Genomic DNA, 20,307 nt, shown 5'->3' with positions numbered 1-20,307 from the left:
TCAGGATAGATCTTGAAATTGTCTTTTTGATGATGAGCACAATGCCATTCCTCTTGAATTTGTCATTCCATTTGTCAGTTTGTCTTCAGTTTATTGTAGCATAGTAGACCATATGATTGTCTGATTCAAAATGGCCAATATCAGTCCATTTCAGGTCCCTAATGCCTTGGATATCGATGTTTATGCATTCCATTTCATTTTTGACAACTTCCAATTTTCCTAGATTCATACTTTGTACATTCCACATTCTAATTATTAACTGACGTTTGCAACTGTTTCTTCTCATTTTGAGTTGTACCACATCAGCAAATATAGGTCCTGAAAGCTTGATTTCATCCATGTCATTAAGGTCGACTCTACTTTGAGGAGGCACTACTTCCCCAGTCGTCTTTTGAGTGCCTTCCAACCTGAGTGGCTCATCTTCCAGTATTATATCGGACAGTGTTCTGCTGCTATTCATAAGGTTTTCATTGGTCAGTTTTTTTTTTTTTTTTTTCAGAATTAGACTGCCGGGTCTTCCTTCTTAGTCTGTCTTTGTCTGGAAGCTCTGCTGAAACCTGTCTCCTGGGGTGACCCTGCTGGTATTTGAAATACCAGTGGCAAAGCTTCTGCTATCACAGCAACATGCAAGCCACCACAGTATGACCAACTGACAGACATGTGGTGGACACTGTGCCCGGTGCTGTTAAAATACTCCCTACTTTCATGGGACATTGGTCTATGGTAGGAGACAATTAAATACTCATAAGAGTTTATTAGCACAGCCATTACACACTCTGAAGAACAAGTATAGAGGACAGTGCTAGTTCAGAGCAAGGCCTGGTCTTATCTGGGGCTTGGGGAAGTCCTCTCTGTAGACAACTGAAGGATGCAACTCAGTAACTCTTCCGGGATGTGCCCGATGGTGAGTGACAGAGCTAGAATTTGATCTTTGGGCTCCAAAGCTGCTTCTCAGCTCTGCACGCTATACCATCTGCCGCCCCATTGTTAGCGAGTGAATAACAAAATAAAACTTAAACCAGAAATTTTAGTCTATTAGGAGTTGTCTATCCTGCTTCTGAGGAGCCCCGGTGGTGTAGTGGTTAAAGTGCTTGGCTACTAACCAGAAGGTTGGTGGTATGAACCTACCACCCACTACATGGGAGAAAGATGTGGCAGTCTGCTTCCGTAAAGATTTACAGCCTTGTAAACTCTATAGGGCAGTTCTCTTCTGTCCTTTAGGGTTATTAAGAGTTGGAATTGACTCGACCAGCTTTGATTGGGAGTCCTGTTTCTGGAAAAAACTGAGCCTGCACAGAAATTCTGGACAAGTACATACCGAAACATTTCAGGGGCTGTTTTTGGTGAGAGGATTAAGGGGGGTTTTGCTCACTTGTACTAATGTTCAGTAAACTGAGTAATCAGTATTTATGGAGCGTCTGGGTAGGACAGGCAGAGATATGGTGATATGCACCCCAGGCTCTGTGGTCTGAATGTTTCATTTATGCACAGACCACTGGCTTATAGGTGAATATTGGTGATACGTGAACAACAAAGTATTAATGAATTAATAGTTGTTTTTGTTTTCATCTTAAAAGAGGTAACCATTCTGAAGGTAACCATGAAATCTTTTATTGTAGAGGAATTTTAATAACTTTTTTGGCCTGAAGAGGTTTAGAAATTAGACTACACGTGGTTCATAGGTGCCAAGTGCTAACTGTTGATAACTTTTGATATGTAGCGATGGCGTCTGGGACCCTGAGAAGTGGCATGCCTCTCTCTACCCAGCTTCAGGACGGAGCTCACCAGTGGAAAGTGTGAAGAAAGAGTTCGATACAGACCGGCCTTCCCTGGTGCGCAGGATAGTAGGTGAGCACACAGTCACTTAGTGGGTTCGGGAATGTTGTGGACATGCTGCTGGCTTCATTCTTTATTGTGAGTGTTTTATGTCTTGGGGAAAAAATGTCATTATTAGGAAACTGGGTTTGAACCACCAGTCTTTCAGCTGGTAGTCAAGTGCTTAACCCTTAGTGCCACCCAGCAAGAGCCTTACTTGACAAAAATTTGTTAATGATTGCATAGATAAGGACTCACTCAAAGTAAAGGCATTGCAGAGACTAATTATGGAAGATTATTGTGAAGTACACTCATTGCTCCAAAGAGAAAAAGCAAAAGGCTCATTCTTATTGAATATACAGTGTACATGTTACTCTGTATCTGTTGATACACCCAGTCTTTCCACACCCTTCTCCTCCCCCAATCATGGACACACCACATGGATAAGAAAAATGCCCTTGTTGGTTTGCATAACTTCCTCTTTTCCTGCATCTTTCCAGATCCACGAGAGCGTGTAAAAGAAGACGACTTAGATGTTGTTCTTAGTCCACAGAGACGAAGCTTTGGAGGTGGCTGCCACGTGACAGCTGCTGTTAGCTCCCGGCATTCAGGAAGCCCATTAGAGAAAGACAACGATGGGCTTCGCCTGCTTGGTGGACGCAGGATTGGCAGTGGGAGAATAATCTCTGCCCGGAACTTTGAGAAGGATCATCGTCTTAGTGATAAGGACCTTCGGGATTTGAGAGACAGAGACCGCGAGAGGGACTACAAGGACAAGCGTTTCAGGGTTTGTCTTCTAGACCCTTTGACATTCCATGTGCTGGGGACTCTGTAGTCACTTCATTTGCACTGGGTTACTTCTGAGATCTTGGATGAACAGAGCCCACTCTTAAACCAGACAGAGAAATAGAGCCGGAGGGAGAGGGGTGGTGATGGGCTTCAAGTCTGCAGCATAGTATTTTTATTTCACTCTTGGAATTTATCAAGACTGTGATTAGGTTGGAAATGCCTTAACTAGAATCTTATTTTTATGTTGCATTATGTACTTTTCCAGAGAGAGTTTGGGGATAGTAAGCGTGTCTTTGGCGAGCGTAGAAGAAACGATTCCTACACGGAAGAAGAACCAGAATGGTTCTCAGCTGGACCTACAAGTCAGTCTGAAACCATTGAGTTGACTGGCTTTGATGATAAGATACTAGAAGAAGATCACAAAGGCAGAAAACGAACAAGGCGACGGACAGCCTCTGTGAAGGAAGGTCAGCGCAAACTTTGGGAGGAAAATTCACTGTCGTCATCATTAGCTTCCTGTGCACTTAGGAATGGGCATGGGCACCAGATGTTAAGAAATGGCACGTTTTTAATTTTGCAGCCTGGTTTTGAAACTGCTTCCTAAGTGTGAATTCTTAAGTATAGAATGTAGTATCTCTTCAATTTGTTCTGCCTACGGTGCTAAACAGCAAAGTCTCACGTTAGTTTCTGAGAGCTCGAAAGCGTTCCTCAGACATAGGAAATATGTGGTAAAATAATGAGGGGTCCCACTAATTGGGCAGTTATGTACTGTGCATAGTGGTAAAAGTTTTGTCTGTGTAATCCTGTTTACTTCTGACAACCCCGTGAGGTGTAGGTACTTTTGTCCTCATTTTATAGGTGAGCAAATAGGCTAAGAGAGCCTAAGTGATTTGTCTGTGGTCACTGAGGAAGTACATATTAAAGTTGGGAATTGAAGGAGATGGTTTGGGCTTCAGAGCCCACTGTCTTCACCATGGTGGTAGACCTTACCAGGTCTGTTGTAAATGACTTGGCTTCTTCTGAACTTAGTTTTCTCAGCTCTAAGGGAGGGTAAAGTATCTCCTTTGCTAAACTGAGGGAGCCAGAACTAATGTATGTGAAGTGCCTGGTACAGAGTGGGGTCCCGTTGATCTGCAACTGGTCATTCTCAGGGCAGTGACCTGGCTCTGAGGTGGCCAGCGTTGGGCTCATGGTCTTGGGAAGAGGCCATGCAGGGCCATGGTGAAGAGCCAGGTGGGCTAGCCAGGTGGGTCAGCTGTGGTTTTGAGTACTGGAGGATAATCTTTGACAAAACTACTAAAGGTGGGCTTGTTTCTTTGTGGATGAAGACAATGCCTATTTCATAACATAAAGGGTTACTTTTAGCATTGCAGATCAAATGTATACATCAGAGCCCAGCCTAGTGAGCACTTATTCAGTAAGTTCTAGTTCCTTCCAGCCTTCAGGTTTAATTGGGAAAAAAGCCTTCTTTTGGCACATACTAGGCAACTAAAGAAGAAAGCTGTTTTAATACATGAGTGTTTATTCAGTGCCACCTTAAAATTATGATGAGGTTAAGACAAATTTAAGCATAAATAAGCTAATGGAACTTCTTTGGAAGGAGAAAGAAAAGAAGGGAAAGATTTCATTACTCAGCTTTATTTGTACAGTTTCTAAATACAGTACCAAAAAACCAACCCAAAATCCATAGCCTCTTAGTTGATTCCGACTCATAGTGACCCTATAGGACAGAGTAGAGCTGCCCCATAGGGTTTTCAAGGAGCGGCTGGTGGATTCAAACTGCCAACCTTTTGGTTAGCAGCCGAGCTCTTAACCACTGTGCCACCAGGGCTCCCTAAATACAGTAGACATTACCATTATCTTTGTGCTGTTCCACATTCCTCACTAGGGCTATACAGGAAATTGAGGGGTAATTTGGGGGACTTTGTTCTGAAAATCGCTTTGAGATTTGCCTTTGTCTTGTTCTCAGTGAGACTAAAGCAGCAACAGCAAATGTGATCTTTTCAGGTTTCTGGTGAGAAAAGCAGAAAGCAGATGTTTTCTTAACAGAGGTGGAATCTGACTTTTAGTCATTCTTGTATCAACAAGTGGAAGAGCCAGAGGCGTGAGAGAAATCCCGGAGCCTGGAGAGAAGGGACAGGTTTCATGGCAGAACCTTGAAGGGAACCCAGGTGTCCTGCCTTGGTTCACCCATTGTTAACTGTAACAGGTTCCTGGGCTGTCCTAGCCATTGTGTTTAAGATAAACAAGTAATCTGTAGTTTCATCTTGGCTGAAAGGATGAAAGGAGCTGAACAAGCCAAAGTGCTGGTGATTATCCTTAGGGGAAGGGCCAGTGAGTGCCTTTGAGCCCGTTTTGTGTGTGTATTCCAGCCGTTCATTCAACTTACTACGTAGCTGTCCTCTGCAGGCACATACTAAGTGCTGGGAGTATAGTAGTGAATCTTGTCTGCATTATTTTGAAACATTTATTGAGCGTCCACCTATATACAGGACCCAGTGCTAGGTGCTGTGTATAAATCATGATGAATGAAATAGTTTGAATATGGGTTACATTTATAACCAGAAAAATACATACATATATAGAGAGAGAAGGGGAAATGGTTAAAACTCTCCATTAATAGAAAAGAAAATAAAAATTTGCATCCATGCTAGTAAAAGTATATGCCCATTCTCAAATATGATAAAACTTGCTATTGGTTATCTTTATACAGGTACTTGGCTTTTGAGTATATCGTAATAAATGGCCTGTTGTATTTGTCTGCTAGTGCACTCCTGTGCACTCTTACCCGCTATCAGTTGTCACGCCCAGTCTGCTTTCCAGAGAGTTTAAACCTAGCATAAAAATGCATATGGGGCACTTTCTCGCTGCTTTTCACCAGAAAGCCATTCTTCTGTTAAGAGATGACCCTATCTCATCAAAAAATAAAAATGAGTAGGAAAAATATTATGGTTTCTTTTGTAGATGTATGTGCAGAGTACAGACTATCTCTTTTGGTTCTCACTTTAAATTGGGATAAAACTGCATCAGAATGTTTGCTTGTCAGTCGTAAAGTGAGCAGGTGGGTTCTGGTGCATAAAATGGGTCAGGGAGAAGCACTGCTCTAGTGGAAAAGGCTACAAACTTGGCACTGATTATGCTCTTAAGTTGTTTCTTTTGCTAAGACTAAGTTTCTTTGTCTGTAAAGTGGTGGTACCTGCCACCATAGCAGTCATTTTCATGTAAATGCCAGTCGTTAGGGAACAGCATTTACCTCTAGAAGTTGGCAGTAGGGTGTGCTGCCCCCTGGAGAGACTGCCCATTGTCTTGGCCATGGATTCCCTGGTTGCCACAGGCCCTCAGGAGCCTCAGGGCTCTTGGGTGGCAGGCACACTTGGGAGGAGCAGGCATGCCTTTATATGTCTAGTGCAGGGTCCAAGAGCTTTGGGTGCAGTCCTGAGGTTGAATCTTTGTTCTCCCACTTGGTAGTATTGAGACCTCAGATAAGCAAGTTGCTTAACCTGTCAGATGTTGTATTCCTCTGCTTTGCTGTCTAGCTTTTTGGAGCATTATTGGAATGAAAACAGAAGTTAGCAGTTAGCCTTGGTCGAGGTAAAAGATCCTGGCTGGTGAATAAGAAGACTGCAGTAACTGTTGGGCAGTTTTTGCTAGTATGACGTCATGTGTGTCGTGATCTTGAAGCTACAGGCAGCTGTTGCAAGGTGGGGCTTTGGAAGTTCAGTTCTTCAAATAAAAGTACCTAGTATCTCTCAATACATTTTTCTTTAAAAAAAAATTTTTTTTCAAATAACTTTTTTTTTTGCCCTGAGATTTTCGCTTTTTGTCCACATTTTTCTTAGTTGCCATTCAGTTGCCTCTGACTCACGGGTACTTCATGTACAACAACAAAACATTGCCCGATCCTGTGCCATCCTCACAGTCTTTGGTATGTTTGAGCACATTGTTGCAGCCACCATGTCAATCCATCTCATGGAGGGTTTCCCTCATTTTCGCTGACCCTCTTATTTACCAAACATGATGTCCTTTTCTAGTGATTGGTCTTTCCTGATGACGTGTCCAAAGTATGTGAGACATAGTCTCGCCATCCTTGCTTCTAAGGAGCATTCTGGCAGCACTTCCTCCAAGACAGATTTGTTAGTTCTTCTGGCAGTCTGTGGTATATTCAGTATTCTTCACCAACACCACAGTTCAACTGTGTCAGTTCTCCTTCAGTCTTCCTTTTCATTGTCCAGCTTTCACATGCATATGAGGCAATTGAAAAGACCATGGCTTGTATCAGGCATAATCAATGCCAAGTTTGTATCCTTTTCCACTAGAGCAGTGCTTCTCCCTGACCCATTTTATCCAGGGCACCTTAATCATCAAAGTGACATCTTTGTTTTTTAACACTTCAATGAGGTTTTTTGCAGCTGATTTGCCCAACGCACTACATTGTTTGATGTCTTGCCTGCTGCTTCCATGGACTGTGATTGTGGATCCAGGTAGAATGACATCTTTGACAACTTCAGTTTCTTCCGATTTATCGTGGTGTTCATTGGTCCAGTTGTGAGGATTTTAGTTTTCTTTATGTTCAGGTGTAATGCATATTGAAGTCTGAAGCCTTTGACCATCAGTAAGTGCTTCAAGTCGTGTTTGTTTTGGCAAGCAAGGTTGTGCCATCTGCATGCATACCATGGGTCTTCCTCCACTCCTGACTCGTCTTCTTCATGTAGTCCTGCTTCATGGAGTATTTGTTCAGCATACAGATTGAGTAAGTATGGTGAAAGGATACAGCCCTGCCACACACCTTTTCCAGTTTTAAACCACTCAGTATCCTCTTGTTCTCTTTGAACGATTGCCTCTTGATTCGTGTACAGGTTCCACGTGAACACGATTAAGCGGTCTGGAATTCTCATTCACGTTACCCGTAATTTGTTATGATGCACATAGTTGAATGCCTTCATATAGTTGATAAAACACAGGTAAACATCTTTCTGGTATTCTCTGCATTCAGACAAGATCTATCTGACATTAGCAGTAATATCCCTTGTTCCACGTCTGGCTTGAACTTATGGCAGTTCCCTGTTCATGTATGGCTGTAGCCATTTTTTAATTATCTGCAGCAAAATTTTGCTAGCATGTGATATCAATGATATTATATGATAATTTCTGCATTCCATTTGATCACTTTTTTTTGGAATGGACATGAATATGGATCTCTTCCAGTCGGTTGGCCAGGTAGCTGTCTTCCAAAGTTCTTGACATAGATGCGTGAGCGCTTCCGGCATTGCATCTCATTTGTTGAACCATCGCAATCTGTATTCCATCAATTCCTGGAGCCTTGCTTTTTCCCAGTGCCTTCAGTTCAGGTTGGAATTGTTCTTCTGTATCAGCGGTTCTTGATGATACGTTACCTCTTGAAATGGTTGAACGTTGACCTTTTTTTTGGGTATAGTGACCTATATTCCTTCCATCTTCTCTTGATGCTTCCTGTATCATTCAGTACTGCAACTTGAGGCTTGACTTTTCTCTTTAGTTCTTTCAGCTTGAGAAATGCTGTCATGTTTTTCCCTTTTGGTTTTCTCGCTCCAGGTCTTTGCACATTTCATTATAATACTGTACCTTGTCTTCTCGAGCTGCCCTTTGAAATCTTCTGTTCAGCTCTTTTAGTGCATCATTTCTTCCACTCACTTTAGCTGCTCTGCACTCGAGCAATTTTCAAAGTCTCTCTTGAGATCCACTGTGCTCTTTTCCTTGTTTTGGTCTTTTTAGTGACCTTTCACTTGCTTCATGTATGATGTCCTTGATGTCTTCCCACAACACTTCTGGTCTTCAGTCATTAGTATTTTGTGTGTCACATCTATTCTTGAGATTGTCTGTAAATTCAGGTGGGATGTATTCAAGGTCATATGACCTTTTTGTCTGTACTCTAGCTAAAACTAATATGCTAGATTCCTTAAATGTTAACACCTGGTAGCTTCACTTAGCACTTACAATATTTTCCATCCTAAAAACAACTGAACATTACTGAGTTTTAGGTTTACCTAGCTCTATATAGTAAGACGAGGCAGATTAAAACAGGTTACCTGCCCTGAGAGAGCTCAGTCCCATCAGAGAGTTACTATAATACAGTGTAAGAAGTGCTCTGAGAGGTAACACAAGGATTATAGGGAAGGCAATAATTAATCTTGTTGGGTAGTGTAAAAATGGGTAGGCAGTGCAGGCTTCCCAGAGGAGGTGTGTTTGAGCTTTGTCTTGAAGGATAAGCTACAGCCAACTTGTAGGCAAGTGAAAATTGCCCTCATGCCAGGTTCCACATAATACCTTTGGTTGTGGATACCCTACCTTAAAAGCTGTGATGGTACAGAGGCTTAGGCAAAAGCAGAGCCAGTTTAATTTGGTTCTGTGTTCAGTAAGGGACTTACAAAGCCTATCTTTTAAAAAAAAAAAAAAAAAAAATTCCCTTTAGAAAAAGAACCCACTACACTATAGAAAACATGAAGTGCTGTGGGGAAGGGTCATAATCTTCCCCCATCGTGGTGGTGTTCTGGCTTGTTATTAAGGCTTTTTTCCTTCTCTAGCTCCCGTAGGACTGGGACTGTTTTACTGTTGCAAGTGCTGTACCTGCACAAGAAGTCTGCTTTTAAAGTCATCTGTGGCTCTTCTGCGTGTGTGTTGCTGGCTGAGTACACAGAGGAAGACTGGAGCACACGGCTTGATCAGACTGTTTTTGTCCTGGTTTTGCTTTCAGGCATAGTCGAGTGCAATGGAGGAGTGGCCGAAGAGGATGAGGTGGAGGTCATTCTTGCACAGGAGCCTGCCGCTGATCAGGAAGTGCCAAGGGACGCCGTCTTGCCCGAGCAGTCCCCAGGAGAATTTGACTTTAATGAGTTCTTTAACCTTGATAAGGTGCCGTGCTTGGCTTCGGTGAGTGTAGCAGCACACAAACATGGAGGGAGCAATTTTATGGTTAAATTTGACCTGAGTCTTTAAGTGTTGTTTTGGTAGATGCTTTGGGTTTGGGTGTTTTCTTTTGATTTGTTTGGCTTTTATTCTTAAATATTATTTGAATTTTGGTTGGCTTTGTTTTGAAAGGCTTAGTGGAAATGACGAAGTGAGAATTCTGTACCAGGTAACTTTTTGCCAGGCTGGTGGCACTGAACTAAAAATTCTTCAGATGTTTAAGAGTACTGTCTGCTTTTGTTTTGAAGTAGTTAAGTATTTGTTGTAAAGATTTACTGTGGAGGTGGCATTTTATAATTGGCGATTAGTTTTATGCTGACCTGCATTACTTGGGTAAGGCTGTTTGGTTAAGAGGTATATTTTGTGATGTGATGGTTCCAAAAACCATTAGTGAAAAGGAACTTTGGTTGCTGTTGGTGTTGGCATTTAACTCTTGAGGCCTAGTCTTTCTGGAATTTTAAAGTAGAAACAGTAAGCCATCTCCAAATCTTCAGTTGTGGCCTGCTTTTGCTCCTACTCCCTTTAGACATTTAGTGATTAACATATCCTCACCAAAATTTTGGAGAAGAGATACAACTGTGGCCTTTGCACACAGAAATGAGGTTTTCTGTGGTTGCTGAAAGAGTTCATGGAACTCTGACACGACAGAATTTAAAAACCACTTGACCAAAAAAATCTGTAATCTCTAGATGTCCAAATTATATAAAGCAACACTAGATAAAGCAAGTAAGTTTCTCCAGTCCCTTAAAATTAGTGGCTCATGGGAGTTGACTTAAATTCCTGTACTCCTAAACCATCACTAGTCTTCATTGGATTCCTGCATGAGCAGACAAAACTGGGCACGACAGCAGACAACATTGACCTGTCTTGCTTGTCATTTGGCTGTTCCCCAATCCCCAGATCCCCAGAAGATGGCCACACAGAGTAGGTGAGCAGGCACTGCATAGCACTGATAGATAACAGGGCCACAGGTGAGTTCTATGGCAGTACTTCTCAGATTCTCTGTGGTGAGGGGCCAGGTTTTATCTGCAATCCATTGAGAACCCATACTTTAGTGAAGTACCAATGTTGCGCAGTGCCAAATTTCTATAGAAGTCCCTAAGCATTTACTCACTTTCTGAACTTACTTCAGCGTGTACCTGCACGATCTGAGACTACACTTGTCTACAGCACTGTTCAGGAGCATGTGGAGTGTGGCACCAAAGGCAGGTGGGGCAGCTGTCGCTTGGTTTTGTTCCTAGAATTCTCATTGAGGTCTACTGAGTCAGAATTCCAAGGCAGCAACTTTAATAGTCTCTTCGCCCATAGTTGGTTGGTTCACTTCAAGCAGAAGGGTCCCATCTGGATGTGGGCTTAATTTTCTTGATGTAAAACTGAGTGGTCCCTTCAAATTTTTAGCCTCTGAGTAATTTTTTTTATTTTTACAAAATAAGCCTTGGTGGCACAGTGGTTAAAGCACTCAGCTGTCAACTGAATGGTCGGCAGTTCAAATCCACCAGCGGCTCCATGGGAGAAAGGCGTGGCTTTCTGCTTCCATAAGGATTACAGCCTTGGAAACCCTATGGGGCAGTTCTACCCCGTCCTATAGAGTCGCTATGAGTCAGAATGGACTCGATGGCAGCGGGTTTAGGGGTTTTTTTTCCGTGGTGTATAATGACCGCTTTTTTTTTTTTTTTTTGCATTATCTTAGAACGCTGATGGAAATCATATTGTACAGAGTTTTCACAGCAGGTCAAAATTTAGAGGCCTGTACTTAGCTCCAAATGTGAGCACCTGTGAAAGTCAGCTCTGCCTGAGCACACCCAAACTAAGTGCAAACCCTAAACTATTAACAGTGGGTAACATGCACATAGCACTGTTGCTTCAGGCAGTTCTAGGTGCTTTTCTTTGAGAACATCTGGTAGTGCACGGATTTTCTGATGACTCTAAGAAGTCATTTAATCCTCACAAAACCCTTATAAGGCATATTACACATGAGGAAACAGAGGCACAGAATGTTTAGGTAACTTGCCCAAAGTCACACAGCTAGTGAGTGTTGGGAACTGAATTCTTATTTATGCCGTTTCAGTTAAGAGTCTCTGCTCTTAACTCCTACAACTATACTGCCTTTGAAGCATAAAGGGAGGAGAGCAGAAACTATCCTTTGGTCCCCACTCCCGACTAAAACTTGGCTAATACTGAGTGGAAAGGAATAGGACAGGAGGTCTGGCTCCATGTTTTCACGAGGTACTCTCATTGAGGCGCAAATCTTCTATAACAGGTCCACTAAAAAGCAAAACAGATCAATTTTAAAAATTCTCTGGTGTATAAACAGGTGAACTCTTAATACAATGCTTAGGAAACAAATAGGAAAAATAAGAAGTCTGTATAGGATTTGAATATGAATTAATATTAATAAATATGTAAAGTGCTTAGAATGGTGCCTGGCATTTAGTAAGCTTTACAGATGTTAGATATTAATAGATATAAATAGAACTTTATCTCCGAACTGAGAATATACTTTTCTTTTGTATATAAAAAACTTGACCACATACTAGGCCACAAAAGATACCTCAAATACTTTATTAATTTAAAATATTTCACTCAGAAGTAATTATCAAGCAACTCTAGGTTCTGGACACTGTTCTAGAACTGAGGTGAACAAAACAAAGTTCCTGTCTTCATAGAGTTTACTTTCTAGTAAGAGGAGACAATGAATGAGTAAGCAAATATATATGTAGGCTACATACATATGCATTGTAATACATTAGAAATGACAGGTTGACAGCTAAAAAAAAAATCTGTACAAACCGAACATTTGAATCATACATGTCAATGACATCAGTAAACCCATTAAAAATAAATTTTAGATATGATGCAACTCTTGGTACAGTGCCTGGCATATAACAAGTGCTTAAATATGTTGAATGAAGAAAAAGCAAATCAAAATAGAAATCCTAAATTATTTAGAGCAATTAATAGGAATATGATGGAAGAACCTTGATGATGTAGTCAAAAGAAGAAAATGAGTAGGTCTTAAATGTATTCATTAGAAATCAAAACCAATAAACAAGAATGAAACAAATAAAAAAAACAGAAGTTTCCATAAAAGTGGAAAGTAATAAAACCATCACTGATCATTAAAACCAAATAATTGCCATAAAGAGCAAAAATATTTCAGTATCTGTTTGATCAGAATGATATGAATTTGAGGATATGACTTATCTAAAGTACCTTTGTTTGAAAGACCAGACTAATAGTCATAGGTTACCTTCAGAAATGCTATTAAACATCTCATAGGTGCAACTGAAACACCATAATACAGTTCGCAGGCTTCTCTTCTCGATCAGCTGATGGCTGACAATGGTGGCTGCAAGGGTGCCCAACCAAAAAGTGAGAGCTCTCAGATGCAGCGTCGACCTCTTGTACTGACGTGCAGGGGGAGGCACTGCTGTTAGGGCAGCCCAGCTCGCTCTGTCATAAAAATGACCAGATGAACTCTTAGGACTTGTTTCCCATTTAAAATGCTTTAGTTTCTTAAGTTGGCATTCCTACCAAAATTGCATAAAATTAACTTTGTTTCTGCTCCTTTAACTGTACTTTAATAAAACTGTGCCTCTCTACCAGAAACTATGTTGGTCACTGATCAAAATATGGAAATGATTTTTTCCACACTTAACTGTCATCTCTCTAGAAAATGTCCAGATACTTTATATTCATGCCCTTGCTTTTTCAAGTTCCTTCTGTGTATCTTCTGACTTTTTACCCTATACAGTATTACCAGAGGAGTTAAAATGCAAAGCCATTATTTTGCTATTTGTAAAGCTTCAGACTTTTAACATCGAAATATAATTTATTAGCTATAGCTTTTAGTTACTTCTCTTGTAATTCCTATTTATCATCAAGGTGATTGTATTGAGTACAGTTCCTGATTTTTCACAGTGAAACTTCACTTGTAGTGCTTCTTAGTCTTTAATTATTCCAAAATTAATGCACTCGAAGGTCAGCATTATTTAAAGTGTGAGGGTCTGAAAGTCTACAAGTGGGACTGACACTGTCTGAGTAATTCCTCTGAAAAGAGAAGAACTAGAAGCATTAGTTGAATTGGAATCTTGAATTAAAATCCTTTCTTCTGTTCAAGGGAAGTCTTTTGTGGTTCAGTTTGGGTTGCAGGTTATGAAAAAATTCTTCCAGGTAGGAACAGAAGAATAAATCTAACTTTCCCCTGGTAAACTTTGACTAGAAACCGTGGATTCCAGACTTCGGTTAAACACAGTCACTAACTCTGTCATCCATGTACCAGCTTGTGGAAAAAACATGTTTTCTGTGTATCAGTTGATGTAGAAGTAATGAAAGTCTGTGCCTTACTTCCATGGATGTGCCTCATTTTTTGATTGACATCTGCTTTATCTTTTCTAAATGTTAATAAGAGTACCGTGTAAAGATCAGTTTGGATATTTAACTGGATTTATGATAGGGTAGAATTGAAAATTCGTATTTTTAAAATAGCTTAAATCTTGTTTTTAAGAATTGGTAATAGAAGTTCTATTATGAGATAATAGTGTTGAGTAAATTATTTCTGATCCTGGTACATCATTTAAGTGTTCTTATTATTAAACTGGGAACTGTTGGAGGTCAATTTAAAAAGACAACAAACACCTGAAACTCCTCATTCAGTTCAAACACAAATTAGAAGTTAAAAGCTCATCTTTCACATTCTGACACATTCTAAACTTTGACTTAGAAACTCTACTTGTTTAGCTTTTGGCTTCCGAAATTGTTAGGATGGGCCAGTTTGAAGCAAGAGTTGTCTGTGTCAGCTCCCCATACTTCATGTTTAATTGAAGTCCACTCATCACCTTAGCAGTGGAATTCTTCAGTCTGGTGCTGATTTTTATTCTGAAATTGTGTCCTCTGAGAACATTGGTGTAGTGTATGGATTTTCTAATAAGTCAAAGAGTAAAAAACCAAAACACTTTCTGTGGTATACAGGCTTTATTTTATATGGTTAGTTTGTTATGCCCAAGTTTGGGTTACTCAGAAATGACCCAACAGAGGAAGAAAAGTAAATTAAAAAGTGTTAAAAATTCTAAGTTCTGAGGGTGTTTACCTTCAGATCAATAGCATCAAAGGAAGTTTTCAACGTAAATGACTCTTTCTTAAGATTTGAGCTTGCTTGTCCTTTTCACCTAGAGACTATTATCTTAGCTCCTTTTATATTTTCCTTTAGATGATAGAAGATGTTTTGGGCGAAGGGTCAGTCTCTGCCAGTCGATTCAGTAGGTGGTTCTCTAACCCGAGCCGATCAGGAAGCCGGTCCAGCAGTCTTGGGTCAACACCACATGAAGAACTGGAGAGACTTGCAGGTAAAATGACATCAGATTCTGGCTTTGGGTGTAAATTTGAACTTTCTCTGACATGGTTCATTCTGTTTTCATTAGTCATGGGTCCATTAAGGTCAGAGGATCTCTGGATACTGAAAAGCCTTAACTTGTGTCCTCTCAGTACTGCTGAAGAGCAGTTTCTGTACTTTATTGGGACAAATTAATTATGAATATGTTTATTTGCAATGCCAGGTCTGGAGCAAGCCATCCTCTCTCCTGGACAGAACTCTGGGAATTACTTTGCTCCTATACCATTGGAAGATAATGCTGAAAATAAAGTGGATATTTTAGAAATGCTACAGAAAGCCAAAGTGGACTTAAAACCTCTTCTCTCTAGCCTTTCTGCAAATAAAGAAAAACTTAAAGAAAGCTGTAAGTGTTTATGAGAGTCTGCTTGAGGTATCTGGAAAAGTTTGAATGTTCAGCCTTAGGGCAGTTGGTCTAGCATACTACTGTTTCATCAAAAGTCAAATTTATGGTGGGTTTTGTTTAATGTTTTTACAAAAAGCTCATTTTATTGAATAATACCACCTCTTTGAAAATCTGATAGTCCGTGGGCCATGGGCCCCATGATGAAAACCTTTCTTCTTAGTTCTGTTTACTTGGAGCCTGATTGTTATACTCCTGTGACTGTTTTAGTTCTTTTAAGCATAACTTGCTAGCTCCTCACATCTTTGCCTCAATCTGCCATGGTTTTCTTTAGGTTATAAACCCACAACATAAAAATTTAGTATTATAATAACCACCATGCAGGTAGAAATATTCCTTATGTTGGACTATTTGGAATTCCTGCCCTACGGACCTGAGTGACATCTCCAGAGGAGATTCAGATACATACCATGTCACATTTTAAAGCATACCACCCTGTGGTCATGGACCCCAGTGTCTAGCATCTGTTGTTGTTAGGTGCCATCAAGTTGGTTCCAACTCATAGTGACCCCATGTGGAACGAAACATTCATTACCCAGTCCTGAGCCATCCTCACAGTCGTTGGCTATGTTTGAGCCCATTTTTGCAGCCACTGTGTCAATCCATCTCATTGAGGGTCTTCCTCTTTTTTGCTGACCCTCTGCTTTATCAAGTATGATGTCTTTCTCCAAAGACTGGTCCCTCCTGATACTATGTCCAAAGTAAGTGAGACAGAGTCTCGCCATCCTCACTTTTAAGGAGCATTCTGGCAGTACTTCTTCCAAGACAGATTTATTCATTCTTCTGGCAGTCCATGGTGTATCCAGTATTGTCTGCCAGTACTTTAATTCAAATGCATCAGTTCTTGTTCGGTCTTCCTTATTCATTGTCAAGCTTTCACATATATATGAGGCAATTGAAAATACCATGGCTTGGGTCGGGTGCACCTTAGTCCTCAAAGTGATATGTTTGCTTTTAACACTTTAAAGAAGTCTTTTGCAGCAGATTTGCCCAGTGCAATAGATGGTTTGATTTCTTGACTGCTGCTTCCATGGTGGTGATTGTGGATCCAAATAAAATGAAATCTAGCCATTTTAGGTTTAATTTATGCCACTTCATTAGTAAGTACACAATTATAGCCTTATTCCTGCTGAGCATCTGTGATTTTCACTATCTTCAGTTTGTCTGTTTTTGGTGTAAGCCTATTCTGACAGCCTCACTTCAGCCGTGAAATAAATTATTTTTACCTTGCCCATAATGGTAGCCAAAGAGAGTTCCTACCACATATCCTTCCGCCTGGCTTAACCTGAACTTTTTCAACTTTGCAGCACATTCAGGGGTTGTGCTCTCAGTGGAAGAGGTAGAAGCAGGGCTCAAGGGCTTGAAGGTGGACCAGCAAGTGAAGAATTCAACTCCCTTCATGGCAGAACATTTAGAGGAGACCCTAAATGCTGTAACAAGCAATCGGCAGCTCAAAAAGGATGGAGATATGACTGCGTTCAACAAGCTAGTGAGCACCATGAAGGCAAGTGGGACTTTGCCTTCACAGCCCAAAGCCAGTGTAAGTATGTGGCACAAAACCCAGCCTTTTCTCCTTTTCCCGTCTTCTGTTCCACTTCCCACCACAATAAATGTATTTTTAAAAAGAAAAAGGCCTTCTGAATATGTTGGAAGTTCTTTAGTAGTCATTTGGTCCTTGATGCTTTTGTGTGTTCTTTAATTTTGTATGCTATTTGTTACAAGAACAAGCAGGCTTGGGATTAATATGTATGTACTGTGGTGACAGCATAAAAATTGAAAGATTAAACATTATCTTAAATCACTACTTAAAAAGGTATTTTATTTGGCTACTTAAGTTCATGTAACTTAACCATATTTTTATAATAAAATCCTTTTTCCGCCCCACACCTTCTCCCAGATACCTGGGATTACCTGCTTTCTTGAATAGGTAATTGGCTGCCATACAAATCATTTATAAAGTATCTAAGATGGATTTTTCAAGACAAATACCTTCTTTTAACTTACTAATAGAAAAAGTTGTGACTTCAAACTTTTAAAATATTTTTATACATGAAGTTGGTTTATAACGTGACTGCATGTCAGTAGAAGGTGTATAGCACACACGAGTCTTTGACACAACAGTTACTGGAGGTGGCTGTGAGCCCATGGCTGGTGTCTCAGTATCACCATTTTTGTAGTTGCTAAATTGGAGCAGATTCGCCATTGAGTTTTGCCTCCTTTTTTTTCCTCTGAACTTTCTTGTCTGGAAGCCTCTAGGCCAAGATGTGAACAGCAACAGCTGTTTGACTCATTGTGTCTTGTATCAAAGGAAGGCAACGGAGTTTGACTTTCCTTATTTGATCAGCAGTTAACGATAGAGATTCTAACCTACCTATGTCAGACAGAGGGGTCATTATTCCTGGCCTTAGTACGAGGAACGACTCTCTACCTCTGAAAAGTGACATCTCAGTTCTGAAATAGATATCAGATATATAGACTTGTTTCTATATATCTGACCACACCATGTCAGTTACAAGGGAATGTTCTTATAAACTGAGTTATTCCCATACAAGGAACTGTTAGATACGAATGCTTATAAATGAAGACCAGATTACGAGATTGCAAAATGTCCTCTTCTGCCTTGTTACCTTTGTGTCTTGGTAATTGGGTGTTGACTGGCATGCGGTGGTGTGGGTCGAACCGAGTAAGTAGCTTTTCTTAGTATCAGTGAGTAAAGAAATGGGAACAGGGGGATCTAGAAGTTTGTTTCTTGACACTTTTGGAAATTTTCTTTCAGATATGATTCTAGGGTTTGATAATGACTTAACTGACCATGAGTTGTGAGAGTGACTGTTTTGGGATTTCAGTGCTCTCCAGTATAGCTGAGAGAATGAGCCTCAAACGCCTGCCTAAAGGGATGGATGATATAATTTCAAGTTGCTGTGCAACCTAACCTATGAAAGAAAGCAACAAGAAAATTAATGTAATAAGCACATCAGGTGTTATCCCAAAATACTGCTTGATTTGCATGTTGTTTTTTAAATCATGGTCAACTTCTAAAGTCAATGTCTTTAATTTCTTCTGCTGTTTGTGTGTTGTATGCTATTTCTGATCTGTTCTATCCATTTAGGTTCCATCATACTACTTCATCCCCAAATATGACATGTTAGTTCAGTCTAAACTCCATTTCAAACTGAAGTGTAGATGCTGTCCTCCAAGTATATAGTAAGCCATGTAGTAGAAAGTAGCCTATTTGTTCTTATTAGATGGAATTAAAGGAGTCTTGAGGAGATTTCTTTTTAAAATCATCTGCATTTAGTTCCAATTGTAAAACCAGCAATAAAACACTTGGATATCTTTGTACTACTGTATTTGTCATGCCCAAGGACCTTCCATCTAGTGGAAGGGAAATTGTAGCAGAAAGCACTTCAGGCATGTTGTGCAAATGGGCTCAGGGCTGTCCTGAAGTGTGGGAGGTAATGCAGGTTGCATGGCAACATGTAACTGCTGCTGCATTAAAAGAGCAGAGAGTGAAAGAATTAATTCTGCCCTGCATATCAGACCCATTTTGCAAAAGCTTTTTAAGAAATAACTAAGTTTAAATTCTCTGAAATATAACAATTCAGGCCAAACTTTGTATCTTGTGTACTAGGTTTTTAGTACTGTCTGTGGTCTGTAAGTCTTGTTAAAGATAATGGGTAGCAAGGGTTGCCTCAAATTAAAATCTGAATTATCAAAGTTCCTACTTGTAGTTTCTTACTATGTAAGTGTTCTTCAATTTCATCATTTTCTTTCTCCCTTCTTTTGGTCACAATATTAGAAACTGTGAAATGGCCTAGGGTTGCCTCACAGGAAAGACCTTGTCTGCTGGTCTCTGAGTGGATGTGCGTATACATGGGAAGATTCTTTGATTCTTAGATCGTTGGAACTTAATGTGATGAGAGAGTGGAACAAGTTGATCTTAGTTTTCTGTGACTTTAACATCATTTTGCTATTAAGTGTCAGCTCCTTTAGGAAGTTTTTGTGCTTTACTGTGTTCCCTAATTAAACTAGAATTAAGTGTGTAAGGTTAAAACCAGTTTTCCTTTGACTTTTTTAGCGAAACCTTGAAAGCCATTTGATGTCCCCTGCAGAGATTCCAGGCCAGCCTGTCCCTAAGAACATCCTCCAGGTACTTCACAATCTTCTAGCGAGGCCTTAGAGTCCTGAACAGTAGTCCTTTGAACTGGTGTTGCATAGTAGTCCACATTTGGACCTTAGAGAATGAAATTGTTGCCTCGCAATCAAGGGTGTGATGTTGCTGCCTGACATTGTTCTGTGTTGCTGGTGATCTCAATGGGGAGGATGGCTAAAAAAGATGACCGTGTAAGCCCTTGATTTCCGGTTTGCAGGTTTGCACTTTCTCCGTGGAACTTAAAAGTACCAAACCTGTATTTGTAGCACTAACCTAAAGCAAATGTTCCTAACTGAACATTCAGAGAAATGTATTGCATGTACACATGCCAAGTCCTTCAGTGGAACATGAGGGAGACTCATCATGTGCCTTCCAAATGTTCATGCATAATCCACAAGCCTCTGACTAGGAGGAGGAACTAGGTTTGTTCACAGACATCTGTTTTTTCTGCCTTAAGGAACTTCTGGGTCCCCCAGTTCAGAGACCTGCTTCTTCCAACCTTCTGAGTGGCCTTATGGGGAGGTTGGAGCCTACAGCATCTTTGCTAGGCCAAAGAGCACCTACTCCGCCCTCGTCACAGGTGTTTCAGTCACGAGCAGCCTCAGCAGACTACCTTCGCCCTAGAATATCTTCACCAATTGGTAAATACCCTTGCGCATAAAGGTTCTTCCACCCTGTATCGCCTTCCTCCTTTTCCCCTAGCAAGGGTATAGTTGTCTCCTATAACTGGCAAACTTTTTTCATGGACATCCTTGAATTTAAAAGATGTCCATGAAAAAGTTTGTAAATTTATCATAATTTTTTTGGTGGGGGGCA

At 40.5% G+C, this 20,307-nt stretch overlaps 1 protein-coding gene across 2 annotated transcripts in view; it reads left to right on the top strand.

Annotated features, from left to right (window-relative positions):
- Window positions 1-20,307, top strand: part of EIF4ENIF1 (eukaryotic translation initiation factor 4E nuclear import factor 1) — a 58,585-nt gene that overhangs the window by 28,982 nt on the left and 9,296 nt on the right. For both annotated transcript variants that reach the window (XM_012556291.2, XM_004378968.2), the window contains exons 4-12: window positions 1,721-1,848; window positions 2,316-2,602; window positions 2,870-3,071; window positions 9,335-9,510; window positions 14,756-14,891; window positions 15,102-15,281; window positions 16,646-16,878; window positions 19,417-19,488; window positions 19,949-20,132. In XM_012556291.2, the coding sequence (XP_012411745.1) occupies window positions 1,721-1,848; window positions 2,316-2,602; window positions 2,870-3,071; window positions 9,335-9,510; window positions 14,756-14,891; window positions 15,102-15,281; window positions 16,646-16,878; window positions 19,417-19,488; window positions 19,949-20,132 (1,598 nt within the window). The remainder of the gene's footprint in view (window positions 1-1,720; window positions 1,849-2,315; window positions 2,603-2,869; window positions 3,072-9,334; window positions 9,511-14,755; window positions 14,892-15,101; window positions 15,282-16,645; window positions 16,879-19,416; window positions 19,489-19,948; window positions 20,133-20,307) is intronic.

This window comes from Trichechus manatus, unplaced genomic scaffold (assembly GCF_000243295.1).
Source record: "Trichechus manatus latirostris isolate Lorelei unplaced genomic scaffold, TriManLat1.0 scaffold00061, whole genome shotgun sequence".
Lineage (NCBI taxonomy): Eukaryota > Metazoa > Chordata > Mammalia > Sirenia > Trichechidae > Trichechus > Trichechus manatus.
This window is presented reverse-complemented; position numbering and strand designations above follow the sequence as displayed.